Consider the following 22,709-nt stretch of genomic DNA (forward strand, 5'->3'; position numbering starts at 1 on the left):
GTGGCAACAAAGACAGAAATATAGATCAATGGGACAAAATAGAAAGCCCAGAGAGAAATCCATGCACCTATGGACACCTCATCTTTGACAAAGCCGGCAAGAATATACAATGGAGAAAAGACAATCTCTTTAACAAAGTGGTGCTGGGAAAACTGGTCAACCACTTGCAGAAGAATGAAACTAGAACACTTTCTAACACCATACACAAAAATAAACTCAAAATGGATTGAAGATCTAAATGTAAGACCAGAAACTATAAAACTCCTAGAGGAAAATATAGGCAAAACACTCTCTGACATAAATCACAGCAGGGTCCTCTATGACCCACCTCCCAGAATAACGGAAATAAAAGCAAAAATAAACAAATGGGACCTAATTAAAATTAAAAGCTTCTGCACAACAAAAGAAACTATTAGCAAGGTGAAAAGACAGCCTTCGGAATGAGAGAAAATAATAGCAAACGAAGCAACTGACAAACAACTAATCTCAAAAATATACAGCAGCTCATGCAGCTCAATACCAGAAAAACAAACAACCCAATCAAAAAGTGGGCCAAAGAACTAAACAGACATTTCTCCAAAGAAGACATACAGATGGCTAACAAACACATGAAAAGATGCTCAACATCACTCATTATCAGAGAAATGGAAGTCAAAACCACAGTGACGTACCATCTCATGCTGGTCAGAATGGCTGCGATCCAAAAGTCTGCAAACAATAAATGCTGCAGAGGATGCAGAGAAAAGGGAACCGTCTTATACTGTTGGTAGGAATGTAAACTAGTACAGCCACTATGGAGAACAGTGTGGAGATTCCTTAAAAAACTGGAAATAGAACTGCCATATGACCCAGCAATCCCACCTCTGGGCATATGCACTGAGGAAACCAGAATTGAAAGAGGCACCAGTACTCCAACATTCACTGAAGCACTGTTTACAATAGCTAGGATATGGAAGCAACCTAGATGTCCATTGGCAGATGAATGGATAAGAAAGCTGTGGTACATATACACAATGGAATATTATTCAGTTGTTCAAAAGAATGAGCTTGAATAAGTTTTAATGAGGTGGATGAAACTGGAGCCTGTTATACATAGTGAAGTAAGTCAGAAAGAAAAATACCAATACAGTATACTAATGCATATATATGGCATTTAGAAAGATGGTAACGACAACTCTATATGCAAGACAGCAAAAGAGATACAACTATAAAGAACAGACTTTTGGACTCTGTGGGAGAAGGCGAGGGTGGGATGATTTAAGAGAATAGCACTGAAACGTGTATATTGCCATATGAAATAGATGAGCAGTCTAAGTTCTATGCATGAAACAGGGCACTCAAAGCTAGTGCACTGGGACAAGCCAGAGGGGTGGGATGGGGAGGAGGTGGAAGGGGGGTTCAGGGTCAGGGGGACCCGTGTACACCCATGGCTGATTCATGTGACTGTATGGTGGAAACCACCACGATATTGTAAAGTAATTAGCCTCTAATTAAACTAAATAATTAAAAAATTTTTTTTAAAGAAAAATACTTCATAGGTCCACATTGTTGTAAGTAGCAGAATTCTTTTTTATTGCTGAGGGAAATGGCACCCCACTCCAGTACTCTTGCCTGGAAAATCCCATGGGTGGAGGAGCCTGATAGGCTGCAGTCCATGGGGTCGCTGAGAGTCGGACATGACTGAGCGACTTCACTTTCACTTTTCACTTTCATGCATTGGAGGAGGAAATGGCAACCCACTCCAGTGTTCTTGCCTGGAGAATCCCAGGGACAGGGGAGCCTGTTGGGCTGCTGTCTATGGGGTCACACAGAGTCGGACACGACTGAAGTGACTTAGCAGCAGCAGCAATATTATATTGTGTGTGTGTGTATATATATATATATATATATATATACATATATATATATATATATCTCCAACTATCTGGCTATAGCATCTTCTTTATCCGTTCATATGTTGTTGGATACTGGTTACTTAGGGTGTTTACATATCTTTGCTATTGTAAATAATGCTGCTGTGAATTTTGAGGTGCAGTGCATGTATCTTTTCAAATTAGTGTTTTTATTTTCTTTGGATATATATATACTCAGGAGTGGAATTGCTGGATCATATGATAGTTCTGTTTTTTAATTTATTGAGGATTTTCCATACTGTTTTGCACAGTGACTGCACCAATTTACATTCTCACTGACAGTGCACAAGTGTTTCCTTTTCTTCCCATCCTGGCCAACATTTGTTATTTGTAGACTTTTTAATGATAGCCATCCTGACAAGTGAGAGGTGAAATCTCATTGTGGTTTTTATTTGCATTTCTCTAATAATTAGCAGTGTTGAATGTCTTTTCGTGTACCTGTTAGACATCTGTACATCTTGTTTAGAAAACCATCTATTCAGTGCTTCTACCCACTTTTTGATTGGGTTATCTTTGATAATTAATTCTTTGTCAGTAACTTGTTCTTTTCTGGTATTCAGTGAAGCTGTCTTCTGGTTCTTTCTTTTGCTCCTAAGACTGCTTTTTCTCTGCCTCTTCAATACCTTTTCTTCTTCCATCTTGTAAAAGTTGACATTCTGCTAATAAGTTTTATCTTATCCTACACTGTTGATCAAACTACTCATCTGGCTTTATTGCAGAAAAGCTGCGTTGCTTCACACTTACTCAATAAATTGTGAAGAAAGAATTGTGAATCATCACTAACACTACCCTTGTTAACATCAGTAGCGTCAGTACCATCCTCATAACATCTTTGTCTGTAATCAAGTACATACTATATGGCAGCCATTGCTGAACACTTCACATGTATTAGTGCCATAAAGCACAATTATTCTTTAAGATTGTTTAAGTTTTAGACTCTCAGAGTTTAAGTCTTGTTTGAGGTCATACTGTTATGCAGAGTTAAATTATATAAGTCTAATTTCCTGTCTTAAGCTTTTAGTGTGGTGTTTTTCTACCTCTCCATTCATGCACATTATTTTAATTCAAGGTTATAGAAAAGTGTTTTTAATAAAATGAAAAAGTGTACAGTTTTAACTCAGTAAATTTTAAAATAAAAGTTTTATGTGACAGGTTGAACTTATGAGGTAATTGCATAATATGTGCTTTATTTCACACCTAGGCTAATTTATGATTCATTTTCCAGTAGCTGTTTATGAAGCCATGACAGCTTTGTTAAATGAAATTTATCTTTGGTAAAAAAATGTTTCACTCGCAAGACATTATAAAATTGGTTATTACTTAGATGAGACTAGGAAATCAATTTCTAATATCCTAAATCAGTTTCTGTTCTATTTCCTAATAAATGATATAAATTGATGTAAGCACAATATGAATAAATACATACCCGTAGATATGGTTAGGTTGGACAATTTCCTTTTTAGATGTTCCAAAAGTTAGTTTCTATAGCATTGCTCAACAGAGACTTGTCTCCATTAAGTATTGCTGGAAAAAATAGATATTTGGGCAGCAGAAAGTAATGATAAAGCTTGTAATCTGTAGTGACATTCTTCTCTCTGGCCTGTTTAATGGTATAAAATTTTGTTAATTTACTGTAGTCTTCTAAAGAGTTATTGTAACCAATCATTTCTTTTTATAGTTTTTAAAAGTTTATTTTTAAAAATTGATGGCTAATTCTTTACAATGTTGTGTTGGTTTCTGCTGTACAACAGCATGAACCAGTCATAACTATGTGTATATCCCTTCCCTCTTGACTCTTCCTCTCACTGCCCATCCCTCTCCTCTGGGTCGTTACAGAGCAGAGCACCAGGCTGGGCTCGCTGGGCTCCGCAGCAGCTTTCCACTAGCTGTCTGTTGGACACATGGCAGTGTATACCTGTCAGTGCTGCTTTCTCCTACGTCTGCATCTCTATTCTTGCCTGCAAATAAGTTCATCAGTGCTGTGTTTTCTAGATTCAATATATATGCGTTAATATGCAAAATTTGTTTTTCTCTTTCTCACTTATTTCACTCTGTATGACAGGCTCTAGGTTCATCTACCTCAGTTCATCTGATTGACCTTTGTTCCTTTTTATGGCTGAGCAATGTTCCATTGTATATAACAGCTTCCTTATCCATTCATCTGTCAATGGACATCTAGGTTGCTTTCGTATCCTAGACTGTAACCATCAATTTTAATTCAAGGTTGTGGAAAAGTTTTTTTGTGCCTCTATTAATTCTTTTTTTTTTTTTTTAAAGAAGAGGCTTTGAAACTCAGAATAAATTATTTATTTAAGATAAATTATATTTCAGTATTATTTTAAAGTTTATATTAATTCTGTCAATCTAATGTTTTAAAAGAATAATTATACCTTAGAATAAGGAGATAGACTATTTGACTTATAATGATAACTTCCTATTCTGTGATCTCATGAATCTATGTGTTTTTATTTTCTTTCTCTAGATGTTTCCATACCCATGGTTCTTAGTGACTTCAGATATACATTACTTGGAGTTATGTGAAAAACAATGGTAGATTAAATATTTGTATTATTAGGAAAAAGCACTAGTCAAGATATGTCTAAATGACTAAATATATAATATATATTTATATATAAATATTATATAAACAAATATTTAATATAAATGAAATATATAAATGATATATATGATTAAATATGTCACTGAATAAAATTTTAAATTTGTATCATTATTTGGATTTGCTTAAGTTTGAAGTTTTTAACTGCTTAATTTTTAGACTTCTGAATTGTATGTTTGCATTTTAACATCAAAGTTTTTGTATGTTGAAGAAGCGTGGTGTAACTTTATTATCACTTTAATGTATAAGAAAGCACTAAATTTTAAACCCGATGTGTTCCACAAGTTTTTTAGTAATTTTGGAATTGTGCTTTACCATGGAAACTTAAGAGGTGAATTTTCTCTGGTCAACTCAGAAAAAAATTAAACAATAATGTGTTTTAGAAGTAGCACTAATATTATCATTTAATCTATAACTAATGCTCCCTTTAAATTTATTTTTATCAATTTTTCTGAATTTCAACATTAACCTTGGAATATTTCAGTTCAGTTCAGTCGCTCCGTCGTGTGCTACTTTTTGCTACAACATGGACTGCAGCACGCCAGGCCTCCCTGTCCATCACTAACTCCCGGAGTTTACTCAAACTTATGTTCATTGAGTCGGTGATGTCATCCAACCATCTCATCCTCTGTCATCCCCTTCTCCTCCTGCCCTTGATCTTTCCCAGCATCAGGGTATTTTCAAATGGTTCAGTTCTTTGCATCAGGTTGCCAAAGTATTGAAGTTTCCGCTTCAGCATCCGTCCTTCCAGTGAGTATTCAGGACTGATCTCCTTTAGGGTGAACTGGTTGATCTCCTTGCAGTCCAAGGGACTCTCAAGAGTCTTCTCCAACACCACAGTTCAAAAGCATCAATTCTTCGGTGCTCAGCTTTCTTCACGGTCCAGCTCTCACATCCATACGTGATACTGGAAAAACCATAGCTTTGACTAGATGGCCCTTTGTTGGCAAAATAATGTCTCTGCTTTTTAATATTCTGTCTTTTATATATGTCTTTTTAATATATATATCCTTTTAGTATGCTTGGAATCTTAAGTTTTAGAAAAAGTGTACAGACTTCATAGTGTGATGAGGTTGGAGCAAGACCACAGATAGTGATATTTATTGAGAAACTTTCACTGTTGAGAGGACTCCTCCCCTGTACTGTTGTTTTTTTTATTTATTTTTATCTTTTATTATTATTTTTTTTTGCTCTTTATTTTATTTATTTATTTTTCTTTACAATACTGTATTGGTTTTGCCATATATTAGCATGAATCCGAATCATAAAATTCCTCAGGAGTGCCTCAGTCTTGTTTTCCATCAGAATAGCTTTGTTTTGTTTGTTGGGATTTGCTGAAGAATTCATCCATTTAATTATTAACCTAGTTATAAAGAGCTCAGGGTCTTGAATAAGACTTTATAAATTCATTTATCTCTTTTACCATGATTGATTTTGGAACCTTGGGTAAGTTACTTCACCTCAGTGTACTTTATTTTCCTCATCTGTAAAATTGAGATAATACCAGTACTTACTTCATAAGGTCTTTGTGAGAATTGAATGAGACAATACATGTACATTTTCTAGAAAAGCAGTTATTGTCCAAGTGCATGACACTGTGCATGTAAGTGGCTAAGTCTGTGTTCATATTGGCAACTCTCTGATGTCAAAGCTGGACCCTTATCACTATGAGAACATAGTGTTGAACTAAACTGAGGAAATAAATGAAGTGGGTTGAAGAATTGGGACCAGAAGAAAACATATAGCACCTTGCCTTCAAAGGGCAGATCCTAAGCTCAGATAATGAATCCTGTTTATGAAAGATCATAGAAGAAAGGTAGCTTCAGAAAGGAGGGTTTTTATGTGTATCTTCCACTGGTAAGGAATTCAGAATGTCACTAAAAGGTTTATTTCAGCTTGTTCTAGATTAGGGTTGTTTCAGAAAGCCTACAAAATAGATTGATTTTTCTAGAATCCTTTAGAAGTGCAGCTTTAGAGTGCCGCTGTGAAAGTGCTGCCCTCAGTATGTCAGCAAATTTGGAAAACTCAGCGGTGGCCACAGGATTGGAAAAGATCAGTTTTCATTCCAATCCCAAAGAAAGGCAGTGCCAAAGAATGCTCAAACTACTGCACAATTGCACTCATCTCACATGCTAGCAAAGTAATGCTCAAAATTCTCCAAGTGAGGCTTCAGCGATACATGAACCGTGAACTTCCAGATGTTCAAGCTGGATTTAGAAAAGGCAGAGGAACCAGAGATCAAGTTGCCAACATTGGTTGGATCATCGAAACAGCAAGAGAGTTCCAGAAAAACATCTATTCCTGCTTTATTAACTATGCCAAAGCCTTTGACTGTGTGGATCACAACAAACTGTGGAAAATTCTGAAAGAGATGGGAATACTAGACCACCTGACTTGCCTCTTGAGAAACTTGTATGCAGGTCAGGAAACAACAGTTACAACTGAACATGGAAAACAGACTGGTGCCAACTAGGAAAAGGAGTACGTTAAGGCTGTATATTGTCACCCTGCTTCTTTAACTTATATGCAGAGTACATCATGAGAAACACTGGGCTATATAATGGAGTAAAGACAGTCTCTTTAACAAGTGGTGCTGGAAAAACTGGTCAACCACTTGTAAAAGAATGAAACTAGATCACTTTCTAACACTGCACACAAAAATAAACTCAAAATGGATTAAAGATCTAAATGTAAGACCAGGAACTATAAAACTCCTAGGGGAGAACATAGGCAAAACACTCTCTGACATAAATCACAGCAGGATCCTCTATGATCCACCTCCCAGAATTATGGAAATAAAAGCAAAAATAAACAAATGGGATCTAATTAATATTAAAAGCTTCTGCACAACAAAGGAAAATATAAGCAAGGGGAAAAGACAGCCTTCTGAATGGGAGAAAATAATAGCAAATGAAGCAACTGACAAACAACTAATCTCAAAAATATACAAGCAACGTATGCAGCTCAATTCCAGAAAAATAAACGACCCAATCAAAAAATGGGCCAAAGAACTAAATAGACATTTCTCCAAAGAAAACATACGGATGGCTAACAAACACATGAAAAGATGCTCAACATCACTCATTATCAGAGAAATGCAAATCAAAACCACAATGAGGTACCACTTCACACCAGTCAGAATGGCTGAGATCCAAAAATCTGCAAGCAATAAATGCTGGAGAGGGTGTGGAGAAAAGGGAACCCTCTTACACTGTCGGTGGGAATGCAAACTAGTACAGCCACTATGGAGAACAGTGTGGAGATTCCTTAAAAAATTGCAAATAGAACTGCCTTATGACCCAGCAATCCCACTGTTGGGCATACACACCAAGGAAACCAGAATTGGAAGAGACACATGTACCCCAATGTTCATCGCAGCACTGTTTATAATAGCCAGGACATGGAAACAACCTAGATGTCCATCAGCAGATGAATGGATAAGAAAGCTGTGGTACATATACACAATGGAGTATTACTCAGCCGTTAAAAAGAATACATTTGAATCAGTTCTGATGAGATGGGTGAAACTGGAGCCGATTATACAGAGTGAAGTAAGCCAGAAAGAGAAACACCAATACAGTATACTAACACATATATATGGAATTTAGAAAGATGGCAATGATGACCCTGTATGCAAGACAGCAAAAAAGACACAGATGTGTATAGCAGACTTTTGGACTCAGAGGGAGAGGGAGAGGGTGGGATGATTTGGGAGAATGGCATTGAAACATGTACTATCACGTAAGAATCGAATCTGCAGTCTATGTCTGACGCAGGATACAGCACGCTTGGGGCTGGTGCATGGGGATGACCCAGAGAGATGTTATGGGGACGGAGGAGGGAGGGGGGTTCATGTTTGGGAACGCATGTACACCTGTGTTGGATTCATGTCAATGTATGGCAAAACCAATACGGTATTGTAAAATAAAGTAAAAACAAAAATTAAAAATTAAAAGAAACACTGGGCTGGATGAAATACAAGCTGGAACCAAGATTGCCAGGAGAAATATCAATAATCTCAGATATGCAGATGACACACCCTTATGGCAGAAAGTGAAGAACTTAAGAGCCTCTTGATGAAAGTCAAAGAGGAGAGTGAAAAAGTTGGTTTAAAACTCAACATTCAGAAAACGAAGATCATGGCATCTTGTCCCATCACTTCATGGCAAATAGATGGGAAACAGTGGAAACAGTGGCTGACTATTTTTCTGGGCTCAAAATCACTTCAGATGGTGACTGCAGCCAGGAAAATCAAAAGACACTTGCTCCTTGGAATAAAAGCTATGACAAACCTAGACAGCATATTAAAAAGCAGAGACATTACTTTGCCAACAAAGGTCCATCTAGTCAAGGCTATGGTTTTAAGAAAGCTGTTCAGTTCAGTTCAGTTCAGTTCAGTCGCTCAGTTGTGTCTGACTCTTTGCGACCCCATGACCCACAGCATGCCAGTCCTCCCTGGCCATCACCAACTCCTGAAGTTCACCCAAACTCATGTCCATTGAATCGGTGATGCCATCCAACCATCTCATCCACTGTTGTTCCCTTCTCCTCCTGCCCTCAATCTTTTCCAGCATCAGAGTCTTTTCTAATGAATTAGCTCTTCTCATCAGGTGGGCAAAGTATTGAAGTTTCAGCTTCAACATGAGTCCTTTCAGTGAACACCCAGGACTGATCTCCCCTAGGATGGGCTGGTTGGATCTCCTTGTAGTCCAAGGGACTCTCAAGAGTCTTCTCCAACACCATAGTTCAAAAGCATCAATTCTTCTGTTCTCAGCTTTCTTTATAGTCCAAATCTCACATCCATACATGACTACTGGAAAAACCAGAGTCTTGACTAGATAGACCTTTGTTGGCAAAGAAATGTTTGAACAGACCCTTTAAAAAGGTATCTGAACAGTGATCATAGCTGTTGAGCTGTTCTCTGGTATTCTTATATATTAAATATACACTTAATGGAAGAGAAAAAAGGATTTTATGAGGTTTTAAGGAATTGGAATCATAGCTAATGCAGAGAATCAGTGGAAAAGACTGAAGCTATGTCTTAGGAGTAAGGTTTGGATAAATTGCCTGTTTCTAAAGTGGAAGCGATAGTCTTACAACCTGTTCCAGTAGAATTCTAAACTCGCTAGTCGTACTCCTGTTCCTAAAGAAGTCATATTAAGAGTCCTTAGACAGCGTCTACCCTCGGACAACCAACTTCCAAGATCAAAAGTAGTGAAACATTCTTTGCATAAACATGGCTTCCAAAAATTGAAAATGAAGATTATATATAATGATTATACATAATATATGATGTATAATATACACATTAATCATAATGATCTGTAATTAATATAGAATTATAATTGCATATATATTATATGATCTTGGGATTCATCACTAAACATAGGTTTTAATACCATCATGTCTAGCTATCTGATTTTTTATCAGGTGAGCAGGAACTGAAAAACTAAGTGACTTGACTGAAATTAATTATTGTCAACTTTGATATAGTAGTCTTGATCCCTTTAATAGTTCCTCTTTCTACATAACATACTTTTATTATATGTTCATTTTTTTCTTTCTTGGAATAGCTAATTTTGCCATGGATTTTCTTGACCTCTTATTCATGCTGATGAGGCTGTTTCTAAAAATTATTATGATGCTTGTGATTTCTCAAGAAGATGGGTCAACAGGTTTTCTTTTTGGTTTTGCTCATTTACTTATTGAATTAAGCATGTGTTGAAGGTGATGTAGCACGTAAGTATAAAAAGAAGAGCTGTGAGATCATATTATAATGTTTTAATAACATATATGCTACTAATATAACAGATAGTAGTTATGTATACTCTTTTAATATATCCAGTTACTGAATAATCCCTGGAGAGATGATTTGTGAAGGATATTCTGAAATTTTTTAACAGATGACAGATTTCAAACTCTGTTTTCATACAGCTATGTGAGCCATAGTAAGAAATAAAACTGCCCCCCATTTTCTTTCAAAGATAAAATTAATTCCAATAAACAAAATTCACTGTGAATTTTGCATGTTTCCCATAGGTTTTGTTTTAATCAGATGTCTGTTATAAACTCCTCCACTGATAACTTGGAAATGAGTATTGAAAGCAGTAGTTGGCTTTACTCTGTTTTAGTACATTGACCTGATGAAATAATCAAAGCTGTTAGTAATTACAGTTAATCAGCATTATGAATTTTTATACAGCTATTTAATCATAGGCTTTCTGTTATAATTATAGATGTTTCTCAACCATTTTCTTCTATTTCTTTCCCTCGCTGCATCTATTTTTTATCTTGTCCTTTGGTTAAAATGTGAGGTGATTTTAATATGATCATATCTAAAACATAATTAGTCAAATATGTATTTAAAAATCACATACATTCTGTAGTGAATCTCTACGCACTTTATTTCTCACTTTATTTCCCCACTTCTCTCCCTCCCCCCTCTTTCCTTTATCTCTTTTTGAGGAAGGAAAGGAAACAAGTTGCAGAGAATTCTTTACAAAAAGAAGAGTGAAGGAACCATATGGGCTTAGGATATAGCTTTCTGAGTATAGGATAATGCTTGAGGTTCATGTAATTAAAGTAGAAATCAAAGAGCCAAAATTCTGACATTCATTTTTCTATTGCTTTTTTCATGTATGACTCTGTCTCAGCTAGAATATTATCTTGATGGAGGAAAGTATTTGTAGTATGCTACTACTTTTATCTAAAAAGAGGATATGTATGTATATGTCTGTGTGTTTATATGCATTCACATCCACACAGACATACACTTAACCAGTTTAAAAAATAATGGAAGGGACTTCCCTGGTGGTATAGTGGCTGGGAATTTGCCTGCCAATGAAGAGGACGTGGGTTCAGCTCCTTGTCTGGGAAGATTCCACGTGCTGTGGATCAACCACGCCGTGCCTTGAGCCACAACTGCTGAGCCCACTAGCCACAACTGCTGAAGCCTGTGCGCCTAGAGCATGTGCTCTGCAACAAGAGAAGCCAGCACAATGAGAAGGCTTTGCAGTGAAATTAGAGAATAGGCCCCACTCTCTGCAGCTAGAGAAAACCTGTATGTAACAACAGACCCCAGGACATGGAAACAACCTAGATGTCCATCAGCAGATGAATGGATAAGAAAGCTGTGGTACATATACACAATGGAGTATTACTCAGCCGTTAAAAAGAATTCATTTGAATCAGTTCTGATGAGATGGATGAAACTGGAGCCGATTATACAGAGTGAAGTAAGCCAGAAAGAAAAACACCAATACAGTATACTAACACATATATATGGAATTTAGGAAGATGGCAATGACGACCCTGTATGCAAGTCAGGAAAAAAGACACAGATGGGTATAACGGACTTTTGGTCTCAGAGGGAGAGGGAGAGGGTGGGATGATTTGGGAGAATGGGAATTCTAACATGTATACTATCATGTAAGAATTGAATCGCCAGTCCATGTCTGACGTAGGGTGCAGCATGCTTGGGGCTGGTACATGGGGATGACCCAGAGAGATGTTGTGGGGAGGGAGGTGGGAGGGGGGGTCATGTTTGGGAACGCATGTAAGAATTAAAGATTTTAAAATTAAAAAAAATAAAAATAAAAAAAATAAAATGCAAATCTATTGGGGGTAAAAAAAAAAAATAAAAAAAAAAAAACAACAGACCCAACACAATCAAAAATAAATTAAAAAAAAAATAATTGTTTAGAAAAGATACAACAGGAGACCTCAAAGACATTTAAAAAAATAGTGGAAGAATAAACTGTAAAACAAAAAATCCCAGTTGTCAGTTCTCCAAAGTGATTAAACCATTTTCACTCCTAATTCAATGTATGAGAGTTTCGTTTGCTGCATCCTGATTTGGTGGTGTTAGTCTTTTTTATTTTAACTGTTCTAATTGTTGTGAAAGGGGGCTTCTCTGGTGGTTCAGTGGAATAGAACCTGCCTGCTAATGCAGGAGACACAGGTTCAGTCCCTGGGTTGGGAAGATCCCCTGGAGGAGGAAATATCAATGCACCCTAGTATTCTTGCCTTGGAAATCCCATGGATAGAGGATCCTGGAGGGCTATAGTCCATGTGGTCACAAAAGAGCTGGACACAATTTAATGACTAAAAGCAACAATAACAGTAACGAGTATGAAATGTTATCTTATTGTGATTTTAATTTATATTAAATCATGTTGAGCCCCTTTACATGTACCTATTTGTACTTGTATATATTCTCTTGTGATGTGTCTGTTTACTCTTTTGCCCACAAGGAGGGTGTTATTAGTCTTATTATTTTTGATTTGTAGGAATTTGTATATATTTTGAATGTATCCTCTTTATTAAATGCGTAACTATCTTCTTTTTGACAGAACAATAATGAAAAGATTTATATAAAGAAGATATTGATACATTTAATATTTATAAACTAGTGATTTTGGAAGGAAATTAGAGTAATTAGTATTTAAAATACAGACCTTATGTTTTAAACCTAAAATGAAAATTGCATTCTATTCTGTTTTTGGTTTCAGGTGCAATTAAAAACTAGCATTTCTAGTCAGTATGTAATTCGGGCGCAACCAACTAATAGGTGCCTTTCTACACTGGAGTGTGCAGCTGTTGCTCTTTCTATCTTGGAGAAAAATAACTACATACAAGAGGTATGTCTTTGGAAAGTTACAGAGTTTTTGAAAGTAAGTGTTCAGTTAGGTTTTTGTCTGGAAAATTTAAAAATGCATAACTTGTTAAATTTGTAGCTCAAGTGACAAGTAGACTATATCTGTGATAGAAATGTGTGTACTTTTAAAACCTTCCTTTCTCCTCTGATGTTTTTCTGTTAGTTTAGCATTCCAGATTGCATTATTTAAATATTCATTCTAAGCTGTGCAAACAGCATTTGTAATATGCTAAATTGTTTTTAAGTAGCATAACATTAAATACAGTTTTTTCATGGCTAGATATTTCAGCATTCTGTATTTCTTAGTATTTGTGTTCTCTTGTACTCGACTTTTTTCTTTTTAATTAAAAGAACATTTTACAGCAACGTTTTTTGCATTGGTACTTTTATTTGAGCAGAAATATCAACTTTCTGTTTATCTTATTAACATTGCTTAGAGTATAAAAAGATACAATTTTTTTTGAGGAAAAAGCCTACTGAATATAAAAAGGTTATAACCTGCAATCAACATTTTATTTAATTTCCATGAAAGCCTGATGATTTCATATATAATTCATAATCATTAGTAAATAATAACATTCTAGTAAGCTCACTATCTCATTCTGTTAGAACTTGTAAGAAACTTTACACTTATGACAAGAAAAAATTACCAAAATAAAACTGAATTGTTAGATTTTTTTAATTCGTGAAAATTTTTGATAAATTCAACTCAAGAAGATAAGTCAGAGGATAATAGAGCATAACTAAATGAAGTTTTGTAACTCCTCCTTCTCTCTCTCTCTCTCTCTCACACACAACACACACACACACACACACATACAGACACACACACACCACACACACAGAATCCTCTCTTCTGCCTTTTTCCTCTCTCTCTCATTCATCATGGTTCCTATTATAAAAGTATGCCTTAGCCATGAAGGAAATTCCAATAATGGATAAAAGCTCAGGTCAGAATCACTGGATTAGTTACCAAAAAAGAAAAAAATGAAAGACCTGCAGGGCGAGGAGAGTTAAAGAATGCTAGAAGAAGCATTGAATTGCCCTTTTCCTTTCACCCTACCCTAAGCCATGTCCTGTGTCAGGATTGGAGACTTTCTTCTTTTGGAAGAAGTAGGGTATTGTGAATAAACTATTTTTGTGTGAATCTGTGTGAGTAGAGTTAATTTGGGGTCTTGACAATTTCTCTTTTTCTCTTTTGAGGAAAAAAATTCATGAGGAATCCTGAATCCTTCCTCCAATTGACCAGGGAGTATTCTCAGACATTTTCCCCTCTCCCTTAACTTTATCACCTATTCCAATGTACCTTGCATCAGCAAAACACACTTAATATTCCCCTATACTTATCTGTCAGCTTTGTTTATTAACCATCATCTCTGTATGTTCTTGAGAAGAAAGTAACACTATACTTAGGTATCTTAAAGGAGAGATGAAACTCAAGACTGTTGTTTAGGCTTGCTTTTTGTACAGTCTCTGTATTTTCCTTTTTGTTGATGTAAAACACTAGGATCAGCCAACATCAGACATCACTTCAGTTACTCAGTCTTGTCCAACTCTTTGTGACCCCATGAACTGCAGCACGCCAGGCCTCCCTGTCCATCACCAACTCCCGAAGTTCACCCAAACTCATGTCCATTGAGTCTGTGATGCTATCCAACCATCTCATCCACTGTTGTCCCCTTCTCCTCATGCCCTCAATCTTTCCCAGCATCAGGGTCTTTTCAAATGAGTCAGCTCTTCACATCAGGTGGCCAAAGTATTAGAGTTTCAGCTTCAACATCAGTCCTTCCAATGAACACTCAGGACTTATCTCCTTTAGGATGGACTGGTTGGATCTCCTTGCAACCCAAGGCACTCTCAAGAGTCTTATCAAACACCACAGTTCAAAAGCATCAATTCTTTGGCACTCAGCTTTCCTTATAGTCCAACTCTCACATCCATACATGACTACTGGAAAAACCATAGCCTTGACTAGACAGACCTTAGTCGGCAAAGTAATGTCTCTGCTCTTGAATATGCTGTCTAGGCTGGTCATAACTTTCCTTCCAAGGAGTAAGTGTCTTTTAATTTCATTGCTGCAATCACCATCTGCAGTAATTTTGGAGCCCCGAAAAATAAAGTCTGACACTGTTTCCACTGTTTGCCCATCTATTTGCCATGAAGTGATGGAACCAGATGCCATGATCTTAGTTTTCTGAATGTTAAGCTTTAAGCCAACTTTTTCGCTCTCCTCTTTTACTTTCATCAAGAGGCTTTTTAGTTCTTCTTCACTTTCTGCCATAAGGATGGTATCATCTGCATATCTGAGGTTATTGATACTTCTCCCAGCAATCTTGACTCCAGTTTGTGCTTCTTCCAGGCCAGCATTTCTCATGATGTACTCTGAATATAAGTTAAATAAGCAGGGTGACAATATACAGCCTTGACACACTCCTTTTCCTATTTGGAACCAGTCTGTTTTTCCATGTCCAGTTCTAACTGTTGCTTCTTGACCTGCATACAGATTTCTCAGGAGGCAGGTAAGGTGGTCTGATATTCTCATCTCTTTAAGAAGCCCCTTTACAGAATGGGTCAAGCTGAACATAAGGTCCCAAAGCAATAGTGAGGTCATTAAGTTATCATTCTTTTTGCCTTGGTCACTTGGGGTAGTGGTAGTGACCAGGAGTAGAAAAATGATGTTTGATAGTCAGGTATGTTATTTGGGAGGTTCTGATAAGATGAACAGCAGGAGCATGAACAGAAAAAAAGCATAATGAGACATCACAAATCGCTTATTATTGCATCTGGCTGACAATTAGCTTGCTTAGTGGGAGAACTCCAAGTCAGCCTGTTTAAATCTAGCTGCAGTAAAAAAGAAAAAAAGAAAAAAAAAGAAAATTGGTGCATTCTTCTGAGAAACACAATTAACATCTGCTTAGAAATAGGTGTTTTCTTTCTTTCCTAGGAAAGAAAGCTATAACATGCCTTTTCCCCCCAGTAATCTTTTGTTAGATGTATTCTAATATAACCTTAAGGTGATGAGGGGAGGAAAATTACTATTTTTCAGCTGGCTTCATTCTGTAGAGGTGGGGCTTCTCAAAATAAAGCACTTGGCATAGAATGGCCTTCTTAGTCTGTTGACTCATTCTTTTCCTTTATTCTTGAGCAGTTTTCAAACACTGGGAAATAGCATGATGCGAGTTTTGAAGCAAGTTTGAATTAGAACTTCATCACTTGTCATCATCAGTTTTTACCAGAAGGCAATTCATGTAATCTCTTTGTGGCTGCTTTCTTATGTGTAATATACAAGAAATAGTTACCTCATAATATTGTTAGGAGAAGCATAACATAGGGATACTTTATGTTAAATGCCTGACAGCAGACTCTTCAAGAAGATTTCATTGTTTTGCCTTTCCTTGTCTCTCATGTTCTTGTCTGTAGATTGACAGAAAAATTGAACTGAAAGTTGGTGACTTTCATTCTGCTATTGTAATACGTACCAGGGTTTTTCATACCTTGGAAGCCATATGAACTTTTATAACTAGATGGGGCAAGGCTTTGTGCTGTAGCCGAAATGCCTTAGTTCTACTCCATCATCAGAAGCTGGTAATAATGGTCTTTTGAAACTGTCACTTTGCATCTATAGACAAGGGATTTACAGAACCCTGATTTTCCCCCAAATAAACTTTTAGAAATTAGCTAATTTTGTAACTAGAGGATATTTTTGTTCTTCTGAATAAGTAAACCTCTCATATAGCTTCACGTTGCCTCACATAGAATCTTATGAATGTATAGGGAAAAATTATCCTTTACGTCAAGTTGTATGCTAAGCACTTCAAATGTATCATTATAGCCCACCATAATAATAACTGTGTAGGATGGACTTTACATCTTACCTATTCCTCACTTTACAGATTAAGAAAGTGAGGCAAATAGAGATTACCTAATTTATCTGGAAACACATAGCTGGTGATTTCATCAGTACTTAAAACTCCAAAATCAGAATGGCATAATGCACTCTCTGTACAGTGGGGTTTCCAGTGGGACCTCTACTAATAATACTGAGGGGTGCAGGCTGATGGATGCACCATCTAGACACATCATTCTACTTTTATCAAGGAAGGAGTGAGAGGACGTGGGGAATCATTAACCACTTTTAAAGCACCTGTCCATACAACTGAGCGACTTTACTTTCACTCTTCACTTTCATGCATTGGAGAAGGAAATGGCAACCCACCCCAGTGCTCTTGCCTGGAGAATCCCAGGGACGGGGGAGCCTGGTGGGTTGCTGTCTGTGGGGTCGCACAGGGTCGGGCACGACTGAAGCGACTTAGCAGCAGAGATGATGCACACTATTCATGCTCCTATTTTGTTAACCATGTCAAGTTATATGGCCATACCTAACTTCAGAGGGGACTAGAAAAATGCAGTCTGCTCATGTATCCTGAAAGAGGACTGGTATATTTGTAAGCAGCCCTAGTGATTATCACAAATCTGTCTATCTCCAAAATTCATTCTCTTAATTACTTCAGAGAATTGATAGAATCTTATCTTCGGGAAGTAAAAGTTGGAAGCCCTTATAGGAGTTATAGGAGTATTATAGGAGAATTACTCTTCTATCATGAAGAATCTAATAAATGTCATAGCATAGCAATAGAAACTTCAGTTGTCTTAGTCTGTATATTGTCCTGGATGTGTGTCTCTGATACGATGTTTCAGGATCCAGACACTTCCTTTGTTGATCCTAAAAGTAATATATAGTCATTTCTGTATTTATTCTCTTGTTTGAAGAATTGAAGATACTAAAATTATAAGAACATACCAGAGACTTTCTGCAGCAATGTCAGAGCTTTTTCCAATATGTTTGTCTTTTTCTCATTGTTGTCAGTTGGGAGTTTCCTTTGGTTGCATATAACAGAGTCCTTACTGCAGTGGTTGAACCATATATGGGCTTATTTTTCTCCTGTGAATAAGAAATGCTGAAGTGAGTAGTCCAGGGCTGGGAATGCAGCTGAAAAGAATATCAGAGACCTAGATTTCTTCTCTTTCTGTTCATCATTGTATGTTTTTGGCTTTAATCTTCATTTTTATTGCCCGGTAGTCACATAATGGTTATTTCACATCTAACAGTCATGTTCCAGATATGAAGAAAAGGCAAAAGCCTATGATGCCTGCTAAGTCTGTCCTAATCCAAGGCCTTCCACTTATCTTGTTGGATAAACTGTCACTAGTTAGTGTAGTATTGCTAATTGGACACATTGCCACTTTGTATGAAGTTTTGGATTTTTTTGAAATAAGAAAAGAATGGACATGGAAAAGCAACTCTCAGTGAGTGCCACATATTTGTAAGAATTCATTGTAAATTAAAACTTAAAAGCCCTTTGCTACCACTTACGGTGTACATGGGAGGGAATACATTTTTACGTAGACATTGTGAAATTTTTGTTGTTAAATCTATCTTTAGATTTAACTATCTATTTAACTAAAAAGATCTGTGTATCTTTTTATTTTTTCAAAACAATCTGCACAGTCAGGTTTGTTAGTTAAAAGCATTAAATAGGTATCGGAGAAGGTAATGGCACCCCACTCCAGTACTCTTGCCTGGAAAATCCCATGGGTGGAGGAGCCTGGTAGGCTGCAGTCCATGGGGTCACTAAGAGTCGGACACGACTGAGTGACTTCACTTTCACTTTTCAGTTTAATGCATTGGAGAAGGAAATGGCAACTCAGTCCATTGTTCTTGCCTGGAGAATCCCAGGGACGGGGGAGCCTGGTGGGCTTCTGTCTATGGGGTTGCACAGAGTCTGACACGACTGAAGTGACTTAGCAGCAGCAGCAGCAGTAGATCAGGTATCTCAGGCCCAAGGAAAAAATCTGACTCAAATATGTTTAAAATGCTGGCTTAATCTTTTTATTTTTTCCTAACTGTTGAATTTGAATAACTTCACGGACATTATGGCAGCAGCAGCAGCAGCAAGGACATTATGCTCCAGCTGTTTTACAACCTTCGCTATTCTTGCGTTATTTTATGGGTCCATCTAGTTCACATGTTTGTGTTTTATATCTGGCTCTATAGGTATTTGAGTTTAGACAGCTATGTATACAGTTACAGTTATTTCAAATGCACCAAAAACTGAATATCTAACTGGTATGTGGGCCTTGGGTGGGCTTCCTCTGTGGCTCAGTGATAAAGAATCTGCTTGGAATGCAGGAGACACAGAAACGCAAGTTTGATCCCTGGGTTGGGAAGATCCCCTGGAGGAGGAAATGGCAACCCACTCAGTATACTTTCCTGCAGAATCCCATGGACAGAGGAGCCTGGAAGGCTGCAGTCCATGGGGTCACAAAGAGTTGGACATGACTGAAGCAACTGAGCACGCATGTAGGCCATGGAGTAGTGTGAGAACTAGTAAACTTATCCATTGCTGCCATCATCTAATTGTTATCCAGTAGCAGGAAGCTTGTGTTAGTCTGTGATTGAAACTGAATTAACTAATTTGTACTGAAATGTCTCTTTTAGTCTGCTTGTTACAAATTAGTTATTATAATGACACCAATTTTTGTACTGTTTGAATATATTAAAGTATAAAACTAAGTTTAGACTTTGTGACCTATATAGAAAATTAGTATTTGTATCTTCTTACTGGAATTCCTCAGTGATGTAAGATATGAATTTTTATGAATTATTCATTTAGAAATTATCATATATTTATTAGAGTATCTATTGCTTTTCGTAGTTAACAGCTGATAATAAAAATATAATAATCTGTTTCCAGAGAAAAAAATCATGATTTGTCACACTTGTGTATGTTTCTTTTTTTTTTTTTTTATCTTAACAGACTTTGCTTCGCCCTCTTCAGGCTTTATGCTCTTTCCAGCTTCAGCATGGTGCTCAAATTCGCCTCAGCAAGGAACATCTTCTGAAAAATGGATTATATCCCAAGCCAATGCCAAAGAACAAACGCAAACTCAGGAAAATGGAACTATTAATGAACAGTGTTAAAATTTAGTACAACTGTTCTTATGGTGCTAGTTATGATAATCTGCAGCTGACAATACCAGGTTAACTTTTTTATACATTTTAAGTCTGTGGGTTTTTGTCTAAAGAATTAAGAGTTACATACTAAACTTACCTAGAAGAAGAAAGTAATCCAAATAGCCATAAAAACAAATTTCACTTACTCAACGGAAAACAAGATTTATTTCATACTATATTGTTTTAAAAATGTACCTCAAATTTTTTTTTCCAAATCAGTAATTTGAAATGTGATTAGTTGTTGAGCTGGGTTAGAAGTTCTTATTTATAAAATGGAATGAAAGGAAAATGCTATGCCTGATTGGTTCAGTATTGTTTTTGTGGGTGTTTACAGATAATTACATAGAGACCTACAGTAGAGGATACGTATAGCAAGTTACAGTCTTGTACATGAGGTTTATAGCTTGAAATAAGTAGCAAATGAAAATAATAATCAAGTAATTTAGGTTGAAATTTTATTTCATAAATAAGTATTTAGGAACTAAACTTGAATTCAGCTAATGTGATTTAAGTGTGCTATTAATTGCCCTAATTTTAAAAATTAAAGTATGATTAGAAAAAGTACATTTGACATATAATGTATTATTATGTATATTATTATATTATTATGTATATAATAATATATATTATTATTGGTGTTTATATACAATAATGATTTGGTATTTCTATACATTGCAAAATGATCATTACAGTAAGTCTGGTTAACATCTGTCACCATTCATAGTTATAACAAATTTTTTTCTTGTGATGAGCAGTTTTAAGATTTACTCCATTAGCAACTTTAAACTGTAGAGTATTACTAAGTATAGTCACCATGCCATATATTATATCCCCATGACTTAAAAAATGGACCTTTTTGACCTTCTTCACTCATTTCATTCCACCCTCACTTCCACTTCTGCCTCTGGAAAACACCAGTCATGTTGTATTTATCATAGAGCTTGTCTTTATATAAGCTTCCCCCCTTCCCTGGTTCCGTATATAAGTGATATCATTTCTTTTTCTTACTTCACTTTGCATAATACCCAGAAGTCCATCCATGTTTTTGGAGATGGTAAGATTACATAATTTTTTATGGTTAAATACTACTCCTTTATAGATCTACACATATTCATAAATATATATGTATACCTACGTATATGTATATATATATATACACACACACACACACAGACAAGCACATACACATGCACACATGTATGTGTATCACATTTTCTTCATCCACTGATGGATGCTTAGATAGTTTCCTTGTCTCGGCTATTGTATATAATGCTGTAATGAACATGGAGGTGCATATATCTTTTCAAGTTAGTGTTTTCTTCGGATAAATACCCAGAAGTGGGGTCACTGGGTCATATGGTAATTCTGTTTTCAATTTTTGAGGAGCCTCCATGCTGTTTTCCATAGTGGCTGCATGAATTTATATTCCCACCAACAGTGTACAAGGGTTCCCTTTTCTCTACATCCTTACTAGCATTTATTATTTATTGTCTCTTTGGTGATATGGCCATTCTAACAGGTGTGAAGTGGTAGCTGTTTGTGGTTTTTATTTGCATTTCCCTAATTGTTAGTCATGTTGAGCATCTTCTCATGTACCTGTTGGCCATTTATATGTCTTTGAAAAAATGTCTGTTCAGATCACATGCCCATTTTTAAGTTGGATTTTTTAATATTTAATTTTATTAATTATTTATATATTTTAGGTATTAATCCATTATTAGTATGTCACTTGCAGATATTTTTCCCTATTTAAGTAGGATGCTTTTTCATTTTGTTTATGATTTCCTTTACTGTGTAAAAGTTATTCAGTTTAATGTAGTCCTACTTGTTTATTTTTTGCTTTTATTGCCTGCCTTTGCTTTTGGTGTCAGATTTTAAAAAATCATTGCCAATCCCTATGTCATAGAGCTTATTGCTTATGTTTTCTTCTAGGAGTTTTATGATTTAGGTCATAATACATTTTGAGTTGATCTTTGTGTATAGTGTGAGATAGTGGTTGCGTTTCCTTTCTTTTGCATGTGACTGTATGTGGCTGTTTAGTTTTCCCAACAGCATTTATTGAAGAAAATTTCCATCCTTTATGGTAGACTGATTGACCATAGAAGTGTGGGTTTATTTCTGGGTTCTCTATTTGTTTCATTTGTTTTGTGCCTGTATTGTACTTTTTTTATTACTATAGCTTTATAATGTATTTTGAAATCAAGGAGCATGATACCTCTAGCTTTGTTTTCTTCTCAAGATTGCTTTGACTATTTAGAATCTTTTTTGGTTTCATACACATTTTAGGATTATTTGTTCTATTTCTGTAAAAATGCCACTGGAATTTTGATGGATAAAGCACAGAATCTGTGGATTGTCTTGGATAGAGCCGTAATTTTTAACTAGGTGCGTGCCATTTTGAAATAGCAAACATTTTCATTTTTATGCAATCTGAATAATTTTAGATTTCTCAGTATGCATTGAACAGATTTGTTGACTGTGATACCTTACTGATATTGAAGTTTTCAC

General features: G+C 36.1%; 1 protein-coding gene across 2 annotated transcripts in view; it reads left to right on the forward strand.

The window, feature by feature from the left end:
- DTWD2 (DTW domain containing 2) overlaps positions 1-20,765 on the forward strand; it is a 73,034-nt gene extending 52,269 nt beyond the window's left edge. The window contains exons 5-6 of one of the 2 annotated variants that reach the window (XM_069591715.1): positions 13,041-13,169; positions 20,005-20,765. In XM_069591715.1, coding sequence (XP_069447816.1) covers positions 13,041-13,169; positions 20,005-20,175 — 300 coding nt within the window. In that variant the 3' untranslated portion in view covers positions 20,176-20,765. Of the gene's footprint in view, positions 1-13,040; positions 13,170-14,389; positions 16,064-20,004 lie in introns of those variants that run through there. The other variant, XM_069591717.1, reaches the window with a different exon arrangement.
- Positions 20,766-22,709: the final 1,944 nt, after the last annotated feature.

The sequence above is a fragment of the Ovis canadensis genome, chromosome 5 (assembly GCF_042477335.2).
Source record: "Ovis canadensis isolate MfBH-ARS-UI-01 breed Bighorn chromosome 5, ARS-UI_OviCan_v2, whole genome shotgun sequence".
NCBI classification, from domain to species: Eukaryota; Metazoa; Chordata; class Mammalia; order Artiodactyla; family Bovidae; genus Ovis; species Ovis canadensis.